This window comes from Staurois parvus, unplaced genomic scaffold, assembly GCF_062004578.1.
Source record: "Staurois parvus isolate SC_StPar_1 unplaced genomic scaffold, SC_StPar_1.0 ptg000346l, whole genome shotgun sequence".
In the NCBI taxonomy this organism is placed as follows: domain Eukaryota; kingdom Metazoa; phylum Chordata; class Amphibia; order Anura; family Ranidae; genus Staurois; species Staurois parvus.
In genome coordinates this window covers 1,275,973-1,293,486 of record NW_028318142.1, presented here as the reverse complement: position 1 = coordinate 1,293,486, position 17,514 = coordinate 1,275,973, and the positions used below count along the sequence as shown (strand labels likewise).

The 17,514-nt window shown below is 38.2% G+C and overlaps 1 protein-coding gene across 2 annotated transcripts in view; it reads left to right on the top strand.

Annotated features, from left to right (window-relative positions):
- LOC149456878 (1-phosphatidylinositol 4,5-bisphosphate phosphodiesterase eta-2-like) overlaps positions 1-16,747 on the top strand; it is a 225,061-nt gene extending 208,314 nt beyond the window's left edge. For both annotated transcript variants that reach the window (XM_089684347.1, XM_089684346.1), the window contains 2 exons: positions 5,922-6,261; positions 14,287-16,747. In XM_089684347.1, the coding sequence (XP_089540473.1) occupies positions 5,922-6,261; positions 14,287-15,944 (1,998 nt within the window). In that variant the 3' untranslated portion in view covers positions 15,945-16,747. The remainder of the gene's footprint in view (positions 1-5,921; positions 6,262-14,286) is intronic.
- Positions 16,748-17,514: the final 767 nt, after the last annotated feature.

Sequence of the window (17,514 nt, the reverse complement as noted above, 5' to 3'; positions counted from 1 at the left end):
GTGCCAACACAGACTAACATGTCAGAGCTCCAGCAGGCCAACAGGAAAACGGGGAAGTGAGCAGAAGGCAAATGTAAATGGCAGGAGGTGAGCTATCAAGAGAACCCATCATTTTGCTCTGAATCAGCAAAGTTACAGGTTCATGTTATATAGTTGTACAGGTATAATGGAACAAGACAGGAAATGCATTCTATATGTAGACTGAATTGACTGCCACATCTAATATTAGTTTCAAGCAATTGGCAGGATGAGCTATGGCCTTTATTTTTGTGGCATCTTCAGGTCCTCAGACTATCACTGACTGCAGAGATTCCAAAGCATAGAAGCTGGCTTTGAATGCCCACATTTGCCAAACATGGCCTGTCTTCAATTCCTGTATGTATAGTACCACATCAACCACATACAGTATGACCTTTGTTGTCTATATGTAAAAAACATCCACATCTGAAAACATTCACATTTATCTTGTTAGCAACAAAATGGAATCCTCAGTAAAGGAGTAACATCAAAAGCCATTTTTAAATTTAAAAATCTTAAAATATTTTGAAGCCCAAAGTTGTGTTTAACGTTTGTGTTCCTCACAGAATTCATACCTGCAAGACTAACGTCCTGCCTTCTTCTTTCCATACTGTGCCTTTCCACACCCAAATATGACATAAATTACAGTAACCCTGTGTTAAGATCATCTGAGCAATGCCAGGATGGTCAAGAGATACACACTGGTTTTTGATACTGTCTACAGCCAGTAAGATTGTTTTATTATGCTTTTATTCATCATTTTTAAGCAGAATTTTTAGGGCAACAACAATAGTTACTGTATGTCTTTTTAAACATTGATAAGCAAGGTTTTTACTGTATATTGTAACTTCAATAAAAAAAACTAGCAATAAGATAGTCATAGACTACCTGCCCAACAAATAACATGAGTGCCTCTGCTTGGTATTTATGGCCAATAACATTTGTGCATTCACGCATGGGCTTCACCGTATATTGTAACTTCAATTACAAAAACTAGCAATGAGATAGTCATAGACTGCCTGCCCAGCAAATAGCATGAGTGACTATGCTTGGTATTTTTAACCAATAACATTTCCGCATTCATGCATGGGCTTGCATCTTTATCCCAAAGAACTGGCTCTGCTACACACTGGGCATTATTTTGCATGAGCCAGCATGAAGAAGAACGTCCACCCAGCCAATAATTACTGGTAGCATTGATAAATACTGGGCCCCCCTTATAAACCCATATTTATATGACCAGGTTGCCTTTTTAGTTCTCCTGTGTTTTTGGAAGAAGGCCCTTGTTGTTCCCTAAATTTTAAAAGAATGATTGCGTCTTTCTGTGCTATCAGGAAGAATGCAGTGATGTCATAAGCAATCAGATATTGGCTTTTAATGAGTTCGTATAGGCAGCCAATTAAAATCTGATGCCTGAAAACCAGATTAAACATAAAATTTGAGGCCTGAAAACCAGATTAAACATAAAATCTGATGTTATCCACAACACCTCTCAGACCTTTGCTACACATTGCCAAATAATGCCAATTGTTGTTAATAAGTTAATATAGTAACTCATGGGAACCAAACACATCGTATTCTACACTAGTTTATAGCTGATGCAAAGAGTAAATCTGGTTCCTATTAGTTCCTTTTGCTTTTCACATTTTTATTTGCCTTATGAAATAAGCTTTAATGTCTGCTCTTTTCTGTGTGTTCCAGCTCCTTCCCCCTTCTATTTCAGTTTCCATAAATGTCCCCCCCAATATGTCTTAATTTAGATAGCTGCTCTATCTTGCAAGCTGCCTGAATGAATGATGATAATATACCTTATTTCTTCATTATTATACAGAAGGAATCAATGGCAATAATAAGCTTAGAGAAACCAGGCACAGCAAAATGTTAGTATTAATAATTCATGAGGCATCGAGGACATATATTTTTTATAGGCAAAAAAGAGATGTCAGGGGTCGTAAAATGCTTTTCTGCAGATTGTGCCGGAGAGGTTGGCAAGTATACATGGAATGCTGTGACAATTCCAGCAATACATTCTTCATGATCTCAGTTCACTAAGGAGAATGTAATGATTATGTCTCATGATCTGCACTCATAAACTCACTTACAGTACAACTTGTGGTCTGATGATGTCTTGCTTCAGCCAATGGCAGTCTAACCAGCTCTGTGTTCTAAGAATTCTAAAGCTGATATGCGTGCTTGACACAATTTGCACTGTATCTATAATCTATATATAAACTGCTATTGTTGTGCTATTGGTTTTTGTGTTAATTGTGCTTTTTTTGTTTAGATTAATATATGTCATGGGATTGAAATGTGATGAGGAAACAACTAAACCCTTGTAATTTTTCAAGGATAACTGTTTTTTTTTTTAAATCCATTAGCCTTTTTGTTATATCCATGGATAGCAAACATTTTTTGAAGTTCTAACATCTTACCTCTGGCTTTTTAGTCCCCCTACCTTGAAAACTCTCATCACAGACCCATTGCATTGTGTTGTTTACCTTCAGCCTGTCTGTATCTATGCAGCAGACAAGGACTGAGGATTGTTACTGTTCCACATACTTCAATGTCTTCCATGCCAGGAGTCATAAATGTTCATTTCTGTGCTGCGCTGTGCACATGTAAGCACTGCAGATCCCAAAGTGGTAGAAGCAGATAGCTCCTACGCAGGTTCTCTTTAGAAGAGAGTACGTGTATCCAGAACAAGGAAGCCATCAGAAACCCTTGTAGATGTATACTCTGCTTTAACAGTTGACTGTCTGAAAACACATGGGATGATGTATGGTCAGGTCTTGGCTTAATTTATATAGGGGTGGTATGTTTATAGTATTTTGTAATCTCTAGTGGTCACATGAGCTCAGTGCTGCAGAGAAATCGTAATTATTTTGGATCCTGGCGCTGAAAATATATATCAAACAGGTATGCCAAGCATATCTTCTTCTTTTTCTTGGGGTATGACTGCAGTTACCATGCAGGAATTCTATAAATACTGCAATGTTTTCAGTGCTTGGACCTGCAATGGCAGCTTTCAAGGCATTGCTAAAAAGGCTGAGGTAAGTGCATGGTTAAAATGGATTAGAATTAGCTATTCGTTAATAATACTGAATGTTGTGCTTTTTAAAAAAATTAACACATTTATTTTGCAACTATTTTCAGGTGTTTACTTTTCTAGTGCACATTAGGAGAAATAAAGAATGTAAATGGTTGCTATAGGCCAGTGGTCTCCAATCTGTGGCCTGGGGGCCAGATGCAGTCCTTTTGGTTGCCTTTTATCTGGTCCTTGAGGCATTATTTCTTTCACTGACAGCAACAATGGATTTATAATTCCTGCCACTAACACCAACAATAAGGCATTTTTCCTTCCACTGACACCAACGATGAGGCATATTTCTCCACCACTGACACCAACGATGAGGCACTATTCCCCCCCCTCAATGAAACCAACAATGGAACACTAATCCCCCCACTGACACTAAAGTTGGGGCACTATTCCTTTCGCTGACAACACCAATGGGTCACTATTCCTTCCTCTGTCAACAATGGGGCCCTATTTCATCCACTGACACCAGTAGTGGTGGCCCTATTCTCCCCCACTGACACCAACGATGGGGCCCTATTCCTCCCCTCCAGTGACACCAACAGTGGGGCCTTATTCCCCCCCTGTGACACCAATGATGGTGCCCTATTTCCCCCCCACTGACACCAATGATGTGGCACTATTCCCCCCACTGACACCAATGATGGAGCACTATTTCTCCCCCTAATATCAGAGAAGGGGCATTGTTTTCTCTCACTGGGCACAGTCCAGCCCCCTAAGGTTTGAAGGACAGTAAACTGGCCCTTTGTTTAAAAGGTTTGGAGACCCCTGCTATAGGCAATACCTCCATATATCCCTGGATTTTAAGACAGCTTGTGCATACTTCATATGTGTATGATGGCATGCAGCTTAATTATTACTCTTGGTAATACAAGAAAAATTCAGGAGGGAAAGACCATTATGAGGAATCGGCAACAGGCTCATTTGTCTCGAGGCTACAAGTGACTGCTTGGCCTGTGGCAGTACCTCTGCTTATAGTAACTAATGCCAAATAATTTTGGGGCAAAAAAATTTAAGCCCAACTTCAAACAAAACATGACCCCCTCTCCCCCCTCTGCATCCTGCATGCTTTTTTCCTTACCTTGTTAAGGTATATTCATCTAAATCCACCTTCTGGGCTTTTTGCCGGCACCATTTCCAGGTGCGGGGACCAGCACTTCACTCCCTACAGAAATGCCCACACTAGCTGGTCACTGACATGCCCCTTGCACTACCATCACACCTCTTCTAGATCCTGAGAGAATCCTGCCACTGGACAGCCAATAGGAAGTGTCCACGTCACGTAGGCATGTGACATGGACACACAAAGAAGAACCATGCCTCATGTACACTGAAGAAAAGACTCTGGAAAAGAGAGTCGCATAACTGCGGTTTTAGGTTAGTAAAAGGAGCATTTAGATTTATTTTTTTATGCCAGCCATTAGAGGGGGCAGGAGGGGGGTTCGTGTTTTGCCCAGAATTGGGCTTTAACATTTGAAATATCTACATTTGAGATATGAGACATAATAATAAAATAATACTGAAATATCTAAACTGTAACTTTAAGCTTAATATATTAAAAGGAGTCTTGTTATAATTTCTCCTTATTCCTTTCATGTTTGGAACCTCACTTCCCATTGCCCTCAAATGATTTGTTAGGTGTCAGTTTCTTTTAGATGACCTAAGTGCCTCATAGTTAAAGTGTTCCTAAACCCACAACAGTAAAATCAGTCTGTATATACAGTAAAGAAGGCTTGTCATCCTCACTGTGGAACCTAAGGAGTTAATCCTCCGCATTGTGTAAAAAGGCTGTTTGATCCTGTCTTCTCTGATCCTCCTCTTCTTCCCAAGTGCCCAATCCATCTACTGATAGTACAGATCCATAAGAGGCATTCTGCAAATGCTCGGTTTAGTGTGTATTGCTAGAGAGTTTTTCATTTTTGGGGGAGGTGCGCAGCACCAATCAGCACTGTTCAGACAGGGGGGCCAGGGGTCATGCAACCTCATAAGACAGTAACTCCTCCTACAAGCTTTAACCAGTGCTCAGCTGGACATTGATAGAAGTCACAAGACTGCTATATACTGCTGATGAGAAAAGGTATTTAGCAGTTTATATTTACTAAAATAATTGCATTTCCATGTTCTGCGTACTTTGAGGGACAAGATATAGTGAATGCAGGGCCATGGGTTTAGTAACCCTTTAAATACCTCTTTAGAATAGAAGCCTTTCCTGCTTACTCAATTATAACATTTTGATTGTCTTCTTATCTTTAACCTACTTATACACTAGGCATAATCCTTTAGTTTCTCCTGGAACTTTTGTCTTGGCAATGACACAACACTAAGAATCCTAATTCTGTTGATAGGTTTGACATACCTCTTCCAGAAGACTATGAGCCTATATTCGATGACAGTTGTGACCAGTTAAGATACACCACCCTGTCAATAACATTTTAGACCTCAAAGAACTTGTTCATTCAATCAGTATTAGGGAGCTTTATGGACCTTGGGTATAGTTTGCCGCCTAGGAAAAATACACAGAATAAAAAAAATAGCTAAAACAGGAAAACACTGTGCACAAAATTTTATTTACATTACATAATTTTATAGTTGTAATGCCATATCATAAACATATTGTATTATTTTGTGTCACCTTTTTCTTATAGCTGTACAATGTGTTTTTAGTTTTTTTATAATTTTGGTACCAGTTTTATTTGTTGACCAAAAATGTTCACCTACATGTGGCGGAAACATGAACATTCTCATGCTCTTTTCATGATGTACAAGCAACTCCTAATTTTTTTTTTTCCTCTGGCTGCTTTCCATTCAGGTCAAGCAGGCCGTGGGCTTAAAAGGACTGTTTCTGAGAAATCCAAAGCAAGCCTCTCTGGACAGTCATGCTGCTGGGCAGCTCCATCGGAAACATTCCATTAGTAGTCACATACTGAGAAGAACCGCCAGTGCTCCAACTAAAGGCCAGCAAAAACACAAAAAGGGCTTTCCAGAAATTGCCATTGATTCCAAAGACAACAGCTCAGAAGGAGCTAGTGAAGATAGAGAGACAGATGATTCCTCTATACCCCGCTTTGATACAGAGGCTGAAAGTGCTTCTCCGATTCTACCATCTAGGGACGGTACTCCCACGGAAATGCACAGCAAGGGATTGAAAGGTAAGAGTTGTAGCTCTGGTAAAAGCAAAGGCCATGTTCGTATCTCTAGGGGAACGACATTCAGCGAATCATTTCGGAGATCTGAAAGAGTCCCCCATCATGACAGCCCTTCTCATAAAATGGGTGTGTTCGCACGTTGCTCAATGAATGGTTCAGGTAGGATCGGAATGGCCACCAACTGTATGAAATGCATGATTGGCTCTAAAGAGAGCCCTGATCTAGACTGTAAGTGGAGTGATAATACCAGCACCAAGCCAATTATACATGACATTAAAGCTCGCGAACATTATAGCAGTGTGCAAGAAGAAAGGTTAGAATTGAAATATTATGGTATTACAGATCAGCCAAGGCGACAACAGACAGACTTATTATCCCTCAGTGACCATGGGAATGCCAATGATCCACCCCGAAACTCACAGTCTATTGTTATTCCGGGAAAGAAAAATGGAGACTCTAAATGTGCTGGGATAAAAAGTAATCCTAGACAGAGATGGCAATGCCAAACAGGTGGCAGGTATGGAAGTACTGTCAATTTGGTACCTGTCGGCAGTGGTTCAGTTTCCTCTAGCTCCAGCAGCCTAGAGAGTATTGGAAGTCCCGAACAGTCTATGGGCTGGCATGAAAATTCTCGAAGGCAAATGGGCACCCTTCAAAGGGAAATGAATGCCTTGTTCGTTCAAAAGTTGGAGGAAATTCGAAGTAAATCCCCTATATTCTTTACTGGTAAGATACATATTGTGTCCCGCCATAACCTTTGTAGAACATTAGTCACAACATAGAATTCTATTAGTTTCCTCATTCAGTGTTGTGGTTTTAGTCTGCAGACATTAGTTCCATGAGTCTAGTCACAACATTGTTGTAATGTACATTTTCGATGTCCTTGCTGTGTGTGTGTCGCTTATATGTCAAGTGGTGTTCTTTTTCCAATTAGAGTATTTAATTTTCATTGTCCCTATGTAATTAATAATAAAGACCATGGAGAAAAATAGTTTCAGTTGCATTTAGGTAACAATCAAGGTGAGTTTAACTACAAAAAAAAAAATTTACAAACGGACAAAGAGTTTGCAAATATCTAAAATGGGGTTTCCGAAACCTGTTCTCCTATCCCACCATGGGCAGTACAGATGCTTATGTATAGCCATTTAAGAGGCCAACTGTAGTAAGCAGAACCACCTTTTATGCAAATTTTCCTGAATATAGGTGTAGAAGTTTGCACATTCTACGCAGGTCCAAATTTTAAAAAAGGTCAAACAAATTCTACAGAATGCTTCCTAGAACAAGTAAATCATCAATGAAGTGTTTACCAGAATGAATGCAGTCCTCATTCAAGCAAAGATCAGCCCAATATTTTCTGCTCTGCCCAAAACGTAAAAAATGCATTCATTAAAAGACTGTCCTTAATGAAAATAAAATATTAGTATGTAAACTTTAGTACATTAGTCATTATTGGGGTGCCTGTAAACATTAAGAGATGGATGGATCTATTAACATCTAACTCTCCTCTGGCACCAACCTGAGTTTGCCAGTACATTCCTAAATAAAAGTTGGCTTGGCTTTCTGTGCAACACTCCTGTCAAGTAGAAGCAGTGCATGAGTGGCTAGGAGCTTCCTTCTCTCTTTTCATTGTGAGCAGGGAGAGATGTGATAGGTTTCTCAGGCATTTTTCAACAAACCGTAAAGTTAAGGTAAGCACTTCTAACATTTGTATCATCATTTAAGAGAGGACCTACAAGAATCTTATCCTCCTTTAAATATAATATGCCAGATGCCAAATCAGGGGCAGAATCAAGCTGTTTAATTCCACCTTTTGTAGGGTGAATCCATGTGCCTATCCTATAAAAACAATAAACATCCATAGGATCAGATTAGTTTTTATCCGTTACAATGCCCTTTTTTGCACAGTTTTTACCAGTTTTTGCATCCATCCCTCTTTGTGATTTTACTCACAATATTACAAATACTCTGGCTGGAGGACATTACACTGTGATGTAGCAGTACCTGTTTGTTGTATAGACTATATGTTTAAATTAAAGTTCCTGGATTCCTTTCCTCACTAACTACTTTCATGTGTTCTGCCTTTTCACTTGTATTTTCCTCAACTCTCTAGTAAAAGACTGAAAGGACAAGCCAGATAAGGTAACAAACTGTTACTGGGTTACAAGCCATGTTGAAGATGGCCTTTTGTATGATGCTTTGCCAATACCTCTTACATATCTAAATAACCAGGAAAAGATGTACATCAGTATGAATATCAAATATCAACATGCCATTAATATTTCAATATCTATAATCCAAACAACTTTAAAGTGAACCTGTCACTAATTTTACATTTTGAAAAAGCTGATAACACAAGGTGCCTGCTGTTACCTTTATTAGGTAGAAAACTTTCCAATTTAGTTGCTTTGCTAGGAGCCTTATTTCTGGCCTAAGTTTATCCCACTTTCTTATACTGTACTCTGTCCGAAAAGACTGTCCTTGGAGAGAACTGTGTGACCTTGCCTATTTGGTGCAGAGTTAAGTCCACCACAAGCTTTTATTCTCTCCTCTCCAGTATTCCTCTGACTTGCCTTCCTCTTTCAGAATTGCTACCAAAATATCCTATAATGTTTGGTGTCTGAGCTTGGGAGAAGCTATGACATTACCTTCTCCATTATGTGATATCACTTGGCCCTAATAAGCATCATGGAAGAAGGTCACATGATCCCCCCTGCCTGGAAGCACCAGTTATTTTGCAGTGGTGGTCATAATGGAGGGTGCAGTGGGGGAATGCTGTAGAGGTCATAATAAGGAGGTTGAGGGTTGGCTTGGGAGTTGGACAGAAGCCCAGAGGTCAGTGGAGTCAGACCCATAGTCTCAAATGGAACTATAGAGGCCTCAAAAAAGAGGCTTTTCTAAAGCTAATAATAAACCAAGACATTTTGTTTTAAATATTTAAAATAGAGATTAGTTTGCTTGGATTCTAACCCTGATTTATCAAAATCCTACCTTCATATTGTGATATACTGTATATTTGGTATACATTAGCAAACCATTCTCTCTTCTGCACTGAGACAATGCCATCAGAATAAATGTCATGGATAATAGTTTCTAGCATCATTTTGAGTGTTCTGTTAAATTAATAAAAAATAACAAGATCAAAATGGATAGCACAATAAAAAACAGTTTTTGCTGTAATATTCTCCATCAGTCCAGAGTTTTCCCCCTCAGTATTTTTGTCTGCCCCTAGATATGCTCAGTCTGATGGACAATATCATTCAACTCTCTTTTCCTGAGCCCATGGTATTCTGGACTTACCCCAGCCTGTGACTGGACAGTGAATGGAGAAGAAGCACACTAATGAGCCCATCACTGTTGCTCTGCTCTCTCGTCCTATCAGCATACTATTGGTTAGCACATGAACTGATTGTCTCCTTGTGCTTCTTCTACCTCTCACACTCCAACTTTCCTGTACAGGTATTGTAAGGGACTGCTACCAGGTCACTTTCAGATACCATTTGCACTTGAAAATAAATGTAATAATGTATTAATAATGAAATAATTTAATTGTAGTCTATTATATCGGTGTGGAGTTCAGCTTTCATTTTTGGTGGTAAGAATGCATTAAATCAATTATTGTAGATCTTATCATTTTGATAAATTTAGTATTTCTGTCACTAAAAATGATATATCATCAATAAGAAACAATGGCATAACGTTACATTACCAGGAAAGACAAATGGAACAATTCCCTGCGCTATAACTTCTAGCATGAAAATGAACCATTATTAAAAAAAAAAAAACTGAAAACACTGAATGCTATTATTAGCTGGAAACTTCCAAGATACTAGTAAAACTCAAATGCTGGAACAATTTTAGTTTTAGGAAGCCAATAAATATAGATACATAAGAGGTATTGCCTAAGGTTGTCTCCTAAAGCTGGCCATACTTATTCCTCTCTGATTGTACAATCACATTTACCAACTACTCTGTAGTGTAGAGGGTCTAGCTAAATGATTAATTGAATGGATTGTTTCAATAGACTGTTACACGGTTTTTCATAAATCTAAATGAGCTTGCTAAGAGATTGTACTGTCAGACTGTAACATGTCTGACCAGCTCCAGTCTGTTTTTCAAAAAATAAACCCTGCAACCGAATTTTGTCTTGAATTTTTATATATGCATGAAGAATGTGTGGTCTGTTTTTGCATGTTGTGTCCAATGAAATAGCATGTGCTTGTCTATCCAGAATGAAACAAGTAGACCTACTATGGACAGAGACCAGCCTCATAAAAATAACAGGAGTGTACACACCTATGATGTATTGTAAAATGTACTTACCACTATTGTTAGACAGCATGGTTACAGTATACTAATGTTCTCTACAGCACCATAGCCCTATAACTTACGGGATATGTTATCAGTTCAGTAATGTGTCCGAGCTTTATGAATAAAGGTTGGTAATAATACAATTGTTGGGTAAATAATGCACAGGTTTTCATAGCCAACAGGAAGCAACATATTCACCAGTATAAGGGCACATGCACACTGCCTTAAAAATACATTGCTCCTTGAGGAGTTTTGCATTTTAACTGTAGAAGCAAATAGTGTCTTGTGTTGTCCATGCACATTAGGACATTTAGAAGCATATTTTAAGCTCAGCATTTAGTGGCACAATAGAAAAAACAGGAGTAAAATCAACACCACTGTTCACTTTGCAAGGGGATTTTCCCTTGTCTAATTAAATGTGGTGAAGCTATTTTGACTTCCATTATCCAATCAGGTGCGAGCAAAAAAGAAAAAAAAAATTGCCTTTTAGTAATTAATCACCTCCAGTAACATGACTGAACTAGCTTCGTCAGTAACTCTATGGACAGAGAGCAGGCATTGTATGCAAGTATTTAGTTTGAACGATGCACATGTTATGGTTTGTGGTTTACATCAGTGGTTTGTTTCAGCATTGACTCTGAGAGTTAGGCTGGCCATGCATTATACAATTTTCTTGAGATTTTTGCTTTAGATTTACCAAAAACCATATAATATGAGGTCAAACCCAAACAACACTTTCAGTTGTATCCAATTAGGCAGGCCATTGCACAGTTGAAGGTAAATCCAAAGGAAATTGAGCAGAAATTGGGCAGAAAATTGTAAGGAAATTGTATAGTGTATGGCCAGCCTTAGCATCTACTGCAAGACATGAACCATGTGTGGTGAGCTATCTAAGATCCTTTCATTCTAGAATAAATGAAGCTCTGTTCAAATGAAATTCATGTGCAAAACCATTTTTAATTATTAATGATGTAATGTGAATGTACTGTCCCTTTCTCAAGGCACAGTGACACTATGTCATCTTGAGAAAGAGAACCTGTGTGGCCCCAAAATATTGCTTTACTTGACTGATGTGACATTGCACTAATAAAAGTGCATATATGTTTGCAGTGTAGTGCTGCTGACATCTTTAGGTTTCATCATATATGGTAAGACGTTGCCTATCCTTTTTTATTTGGTTGGTCAATCCAAAACTGATGTCTCAGTTATGGGAGAATGTCACTATGAGAAATCTTTATGCCCATCAAGGAACTCTAGAAAAAACATCTCCAAACTCCCCTTTTTATTCTCCCCCCCCCTCCAATCTTAAAGTTCTAAAAGATGCAAACACACTTCTCACTTACATTCCTCCACTGTTCCTTCCAAATTTGCAGCAAAATACCCCGTGCTTAAGAGTATGGGAGAGCATGCAATCTCCTCCTATGATGCAATGCTTGGCCTAGCAGCCAATCACCAGGCTCAAACACTGTTACACACAAAGCTAATACATGGTATTTCACTGCAACTGCAACACAGGGGAACATGTACATGATTATGTATATAAAAAATGTAAGCACCAACAAGTAGTCTTTCAAGCGTCTTTTTCTTACTCATGTATCATGATTTACATCATATGTCTATGGCATCAATATTTTAAATTGTCTGAATCCGGTTTTATAAGTTGTGGTCATAGACACATAATTAATTAGCTATTAGCACCGTAAAATGTAAGATGTTTAAGTGATTCAGATATCCATAATATCCCTTTTTCTTACTCGTGTGGTGGTCATCTGTCAAATATTAACATTTTCTATTTTGCCTTCAAAAAAATAAAAGTATTGGAAACAAAATGGTTCAATTGGACAACTTGAAAGTAATCAATAGAGTGGATATTAAAATAAATGAAACCTTGCAAGCTGCTATGACACCTATTTAACTAATTGTGCCAAACTAAATAAAAATAGATTGCTTACACCATGCACATATCCATACAAATGTGTCAACAATATACAAATACAAGAAATGAGTGCCGCGCTCCACTGATATCCAATATATGTGTATAAAAAATTTTCCAAGCTTATAAGTCTCTTCCAAAATTTATATATCTCTTCCCAAATGAAACATAATGTCCATGTTACATCCATGATAAGATGCTCCTTCAAGTGATTTGAGCAAATTAACTATTCGCTTGGTTCACCTCTGATGTGTCCTCATAACAACCACTTGTGCACCTTCACCAGTTGTGCTCTCTCCTGGTAATAATGACCAAACCATTAACTGAGGTCATATATAGCTTGCGTCCCTTATGTGGACTGTGAATGGATGGGATTGTTATCCTAAAGGGTCTGGATCCCCTCACTTCTTTAGTAGTCCTCCATCGGTTCATATACCATAAAAAATTATCAAAACATAATGCCTTATCCTTATTAAAAACATTAATTTATACACTGTATTGCACTCACATGTAAATGATGTAAAAAGCGCTGTATCGATATACTCCAAACACTCGCTAACGATTGAGTAATGCATACTTGCTAGTATCTCTCTCTCTGCATAAGCGTTGTGATGTCAGAGCCCCTCCCCAGGAAGTGAGGGGATCCAGACCCTTTAGGATAACAATCCCATCCATTCACAGCCCACATAAGGGACACAAGCTATATATGACCTCACTTAACGGTTTGGTCATATTTATCAACTGAGCACAACTGGTGAAGGTGCACTAGAGGTGAACCAAGCAAACAGTTGATTTGTCCACATCACTTGAAGGAGCATATTATCACGAATTATGTTTCATTTTGGAAGAGATATATACATTTTGGAAGAGTCTTATAAGCTTGGAAAGTTTTTATACACATATATTGGATATCAGTGGTACGCAACACTAATTTCTTATATTTGAATCAATGGAGTGGCACCTATCACTAGCCTGACTATACAGACCTCACTATTCTACATGTAGAAATATCTAATCGAGCTATTTGATGATGTGGTCAGGATACATTTACACTTAATACACTGGGTTGTTTACCTAATAATTGAAAGTGGGATTGCATCCATGTATTTTTTTCAGCTTAAATAGAATGAGAAAGGGTTAGGTATTTTACTTGCTCTGTGTGCCCTATGGGAAGATTTCCCTCACTTTCTGTCCATGTGGCACACAAGAGTTACCCTCTACTTTTCTGGGGTGTTCTTTCCATAAATACCATTAGAGTTCAATAGAAGTTCATGATGGGGGGGTATTCAGTTCATAGAAATTCCCTGTTGTTACGTGCAACAACTCCTCAATAGAAAGGCACAGACAGCAGCAACATTTGGCAAATTATGTAACTCTGATGCTGTGCTAATTGTAAAAAGAAAAGATACTATGGGGAAAGCTGCTTGCACATGCAGAATCTTTGGGTAGCAATTTTAGACCCTGTCTGCCATTTACTTTACCTTTCTCTGATACAAGAAGGAGTAAAAATAGGCAGGTAAGGAATGGCCATTCCTTCATTGGATACATTGTCGTTTGTTAATACTCAGAGCATTAAAAACCGTTCATGTCTTTCAGAGGCAGAGATGTTGGAAACAATCCCTTACACTGTAATATCAGTGTCCTATAGGGTTGGGATAACAGAGGCACTTTGCCACCAAAATAATATTTACTGCAATTATTTTACAGCAGTATACAGATTTAAAAACATAATGTAGCTTTTAAGTCCTTGGATGGGTAACTGATAATATTGTTTTCTCTGCTTTCAGATGCCAGACAAATCTCAATGTGTAAGTCGGTCTCTTCTTTATGCAGTCTTGAAACCATTACAGAAGAACCCACCTTTGCCAAGGAAATACCTTTTCCTGGTCCAAAAGTTAACCAACCTGCTGCCTCAGTCAAAAATGATGGCAGTGCAGTGTGCGATGAACCCACAGGATCACATTCTGAATGTCCTAATTCAGCAAGTACTTCCAATAACATGCACGGAATAAACACTGAACCTGCTGCAGGTAAAATATCAACAGCATCCAGTGGTACATCCACATATACGAACAACAATGCTGAAAGACTGTGCAAGGATAAGAATGGAAATATACTCACCATCATAAACGGAAAACATGAAACCACAATTACCATTAATTCTGCCAACATGAAACCAGGAATGTCTTTATTAGCTGATGTTGCAAGAGACCAGGCCAGAATCTGTCAAGTAAAAGAGAACACCGCAGAGCAATTCTCACATCAAAGCAACAGCAACACCGAGGCAAATAAAATTAGTAGACTTCCTGAACAGCAGATACTGAAAAACCCAGCAAAGCATTCATTCTCTTCTACAGCTCAGAGACCACAAGTTGACCGTATAATCCTACAGCCATCCATGGCCAGGGTTGGTCCACCTGTACCTGTGAGAAGAACAAAAAGTGAAGGTCATGTTATTTCCAACAGCTCAGCCTTGAATTTGAATTCTGTGTGTTCGTCCCCAGCGGCAGAGGTTTATTCTGATGCCACAATGAATGATAAGATTTGGAGCAAACTAGAGTGCAATAGTCATAGGGACAGCATGTCTTCGTCTTCCAGTAAATCCTCTAATGACACAGTGATTGATCTCTCTTTGCCCAATTTAGCACAGAAAAGCTTATTGGATCTTGATATATCTGATGATAACTTTGAAAGCATCCGTTTAAAGAACACCATACGACCAAGATCAGCAACAACTTTAGCTCGAGAGATTTCCTTAGGGGTAACTAAAAGCAAATCAAATCCAAATTTAATGTCCAACAACAAAGCAATAGGTGAACTTTCTCCAAGACCTCTGTCCAGAAGTCCTGAGGAGGTACTGCCACCTCTACCAAGAAGAAACACCTGGAATAGACTATATGTGGAGAGTCTCAAACAAACAGCTAGCAAGTCTAACCCCAATAACAAAACATCCACTAGTCAGTCAATGTCTAAAAGTCTTGGAGACTTGACCTCGGATGATATTACATGCAACTTTGAAAGCAAGTATAGGAGCATTAGCAGAAGCTTTATTACAAGATCGCAGAGAGTGCAGAGAAGACCAAATGGTATGAAAGCTTCTACCAAATCTACAGATTCTCTCACAGAGCAACTGAAGAAGCTAACAAGTTTTGAGAAAGAAAATGATATAACATCCCCTACTGAATTTCAGCCTGTTCAGTATGAGGATGACAGTATGAATTTTCTTCGAAGGGCATCCTCCAGAAGTCAAAGCAGAGTACGTTACATTGCCAACAGAGCAAAGCAGGCCCAAGAACGACAAAGACTACAAAATCTAGTAAACAACAATTCCATAGAGGAAAGGGGAAATCCAGAGGGAGCTTGTGCAATAACCAAAGGGTTCTGTATGGATTCTTTTTCACCATCCCAGTATACATCAGAATCTTTGGGCAAGTTTGGACCATAATATAGTGCTGTGACTAAAACCTACATACCTTTTTATATTCATGTAACCATGCATATGATAAAGTTGTCCACGCAAGAAATACCTCGGAGGGGAAAAAAGATATATCTTTAGTTTTGGGACTCAATTGGATTGCTGAAATTATAAAGCACTTAAAGTACTGTATATATTTTTAAAATGATTGGTTTACACTGGGTTTGCAATATCCCCTTACCGTCCCTATTGCTTTTGGTTTTGTTCATCAGTCTGCATTGAACTGGTTCTCTTCAAACACCCATGTCGTTCAGAAGAGATCACTCCTGGTTCTACATACAGTATGATAAACTTTTTCTGCACTGCTTTACCAATGTGAAATGTGCTATTTTTAAATCGCTGCTGTATATATAGCACTTTTAAAGTACAATTTTATTTTATTTTTTGCACTGCCATATACAGTTTTCCAAATATGGTATGTTTTAAACAAAATAACATTTTAAATCTCTTCCTAACGTATTATGGATGTACAACGAAACCTTTTACGTTTTTGTTTAAATTTTTAATTTTTCTTTTTATAGTTTTTGCAAAATTTAATTTGTAATGTTGTCCTAGAAAAGTGGTCATAAAAAAGTTGTTACTTTGGTTTTTTTTTTTTTTTTCTTTTCCCTGCTGGAAAGTCATTTTAAAATGTCTGACATTTATTTTTAATTTTGTTCATTTTATTCTTTGGTTTTACTAATCTTCATTACAGTAAACATTTTAACAAAAAGTTTGTAAGCCACCAAAATCTATTAAATAAAATTATTTAACCATAAGATATTGTGCATTCAAACGGCATTGGATGTGGAATAAGATGCTCCACACAGAGAAAGCAATATATTTGCAGCAAAGGAATACCATGGCCTTAGAAGCAACAGATCCCAATAGGAGTTTTTAAAACAGCTCTATTAGAGGCTATGGGCCACACATATCCATGATCATCACGATTGCCCACTATAAACCCAAATCAATAAGGAATTCTTATTTTTAAGCGCTATTGACTTCATTGTGTATCCCAGAGCAACCATTTGGAATCCACCTTGAACTAGTTTAAATTCAGCAAAGTGCATTCTGAATGGTTGCTCTGAGTTAAGAAGAAGCTCTAAGGAATGGAACTCTGTTAAATAAGGCAGTAGGTGACAGAGGCCATAGGAGTTCAGTGCTACAGAGGGCACAAACCAAGCCTACTGGAAAGTTTCATGACCTCAGACATTATATTGCAGACTTTGATTTAGTCTGTGAATCTCCAAAATAAACTCAAATATTTTTGTATTCATTCAATGAATACAAAGCTTCTCTGTTTTGGAAGTGAGACAGGAACTACCCCATCCCACTGTTGGAACACAGCGCTGTACAACTGTTAGTGCAATAAATAGTTTGGGCCAGTGAGCTAAACAAACATTTTTAAAGGGTTAGGCCTTATTGGAAACATGTTCAAGTGAACTTTATAATTCATTTTAATTCACAGATGTGTGTTTTCTTTTTCTGTGAGCTTATACTCCTTTTCAAATGTGAAAAAAATCAGTTTCTATCAAGTGTGGTAGAAACCGTTTTAAAA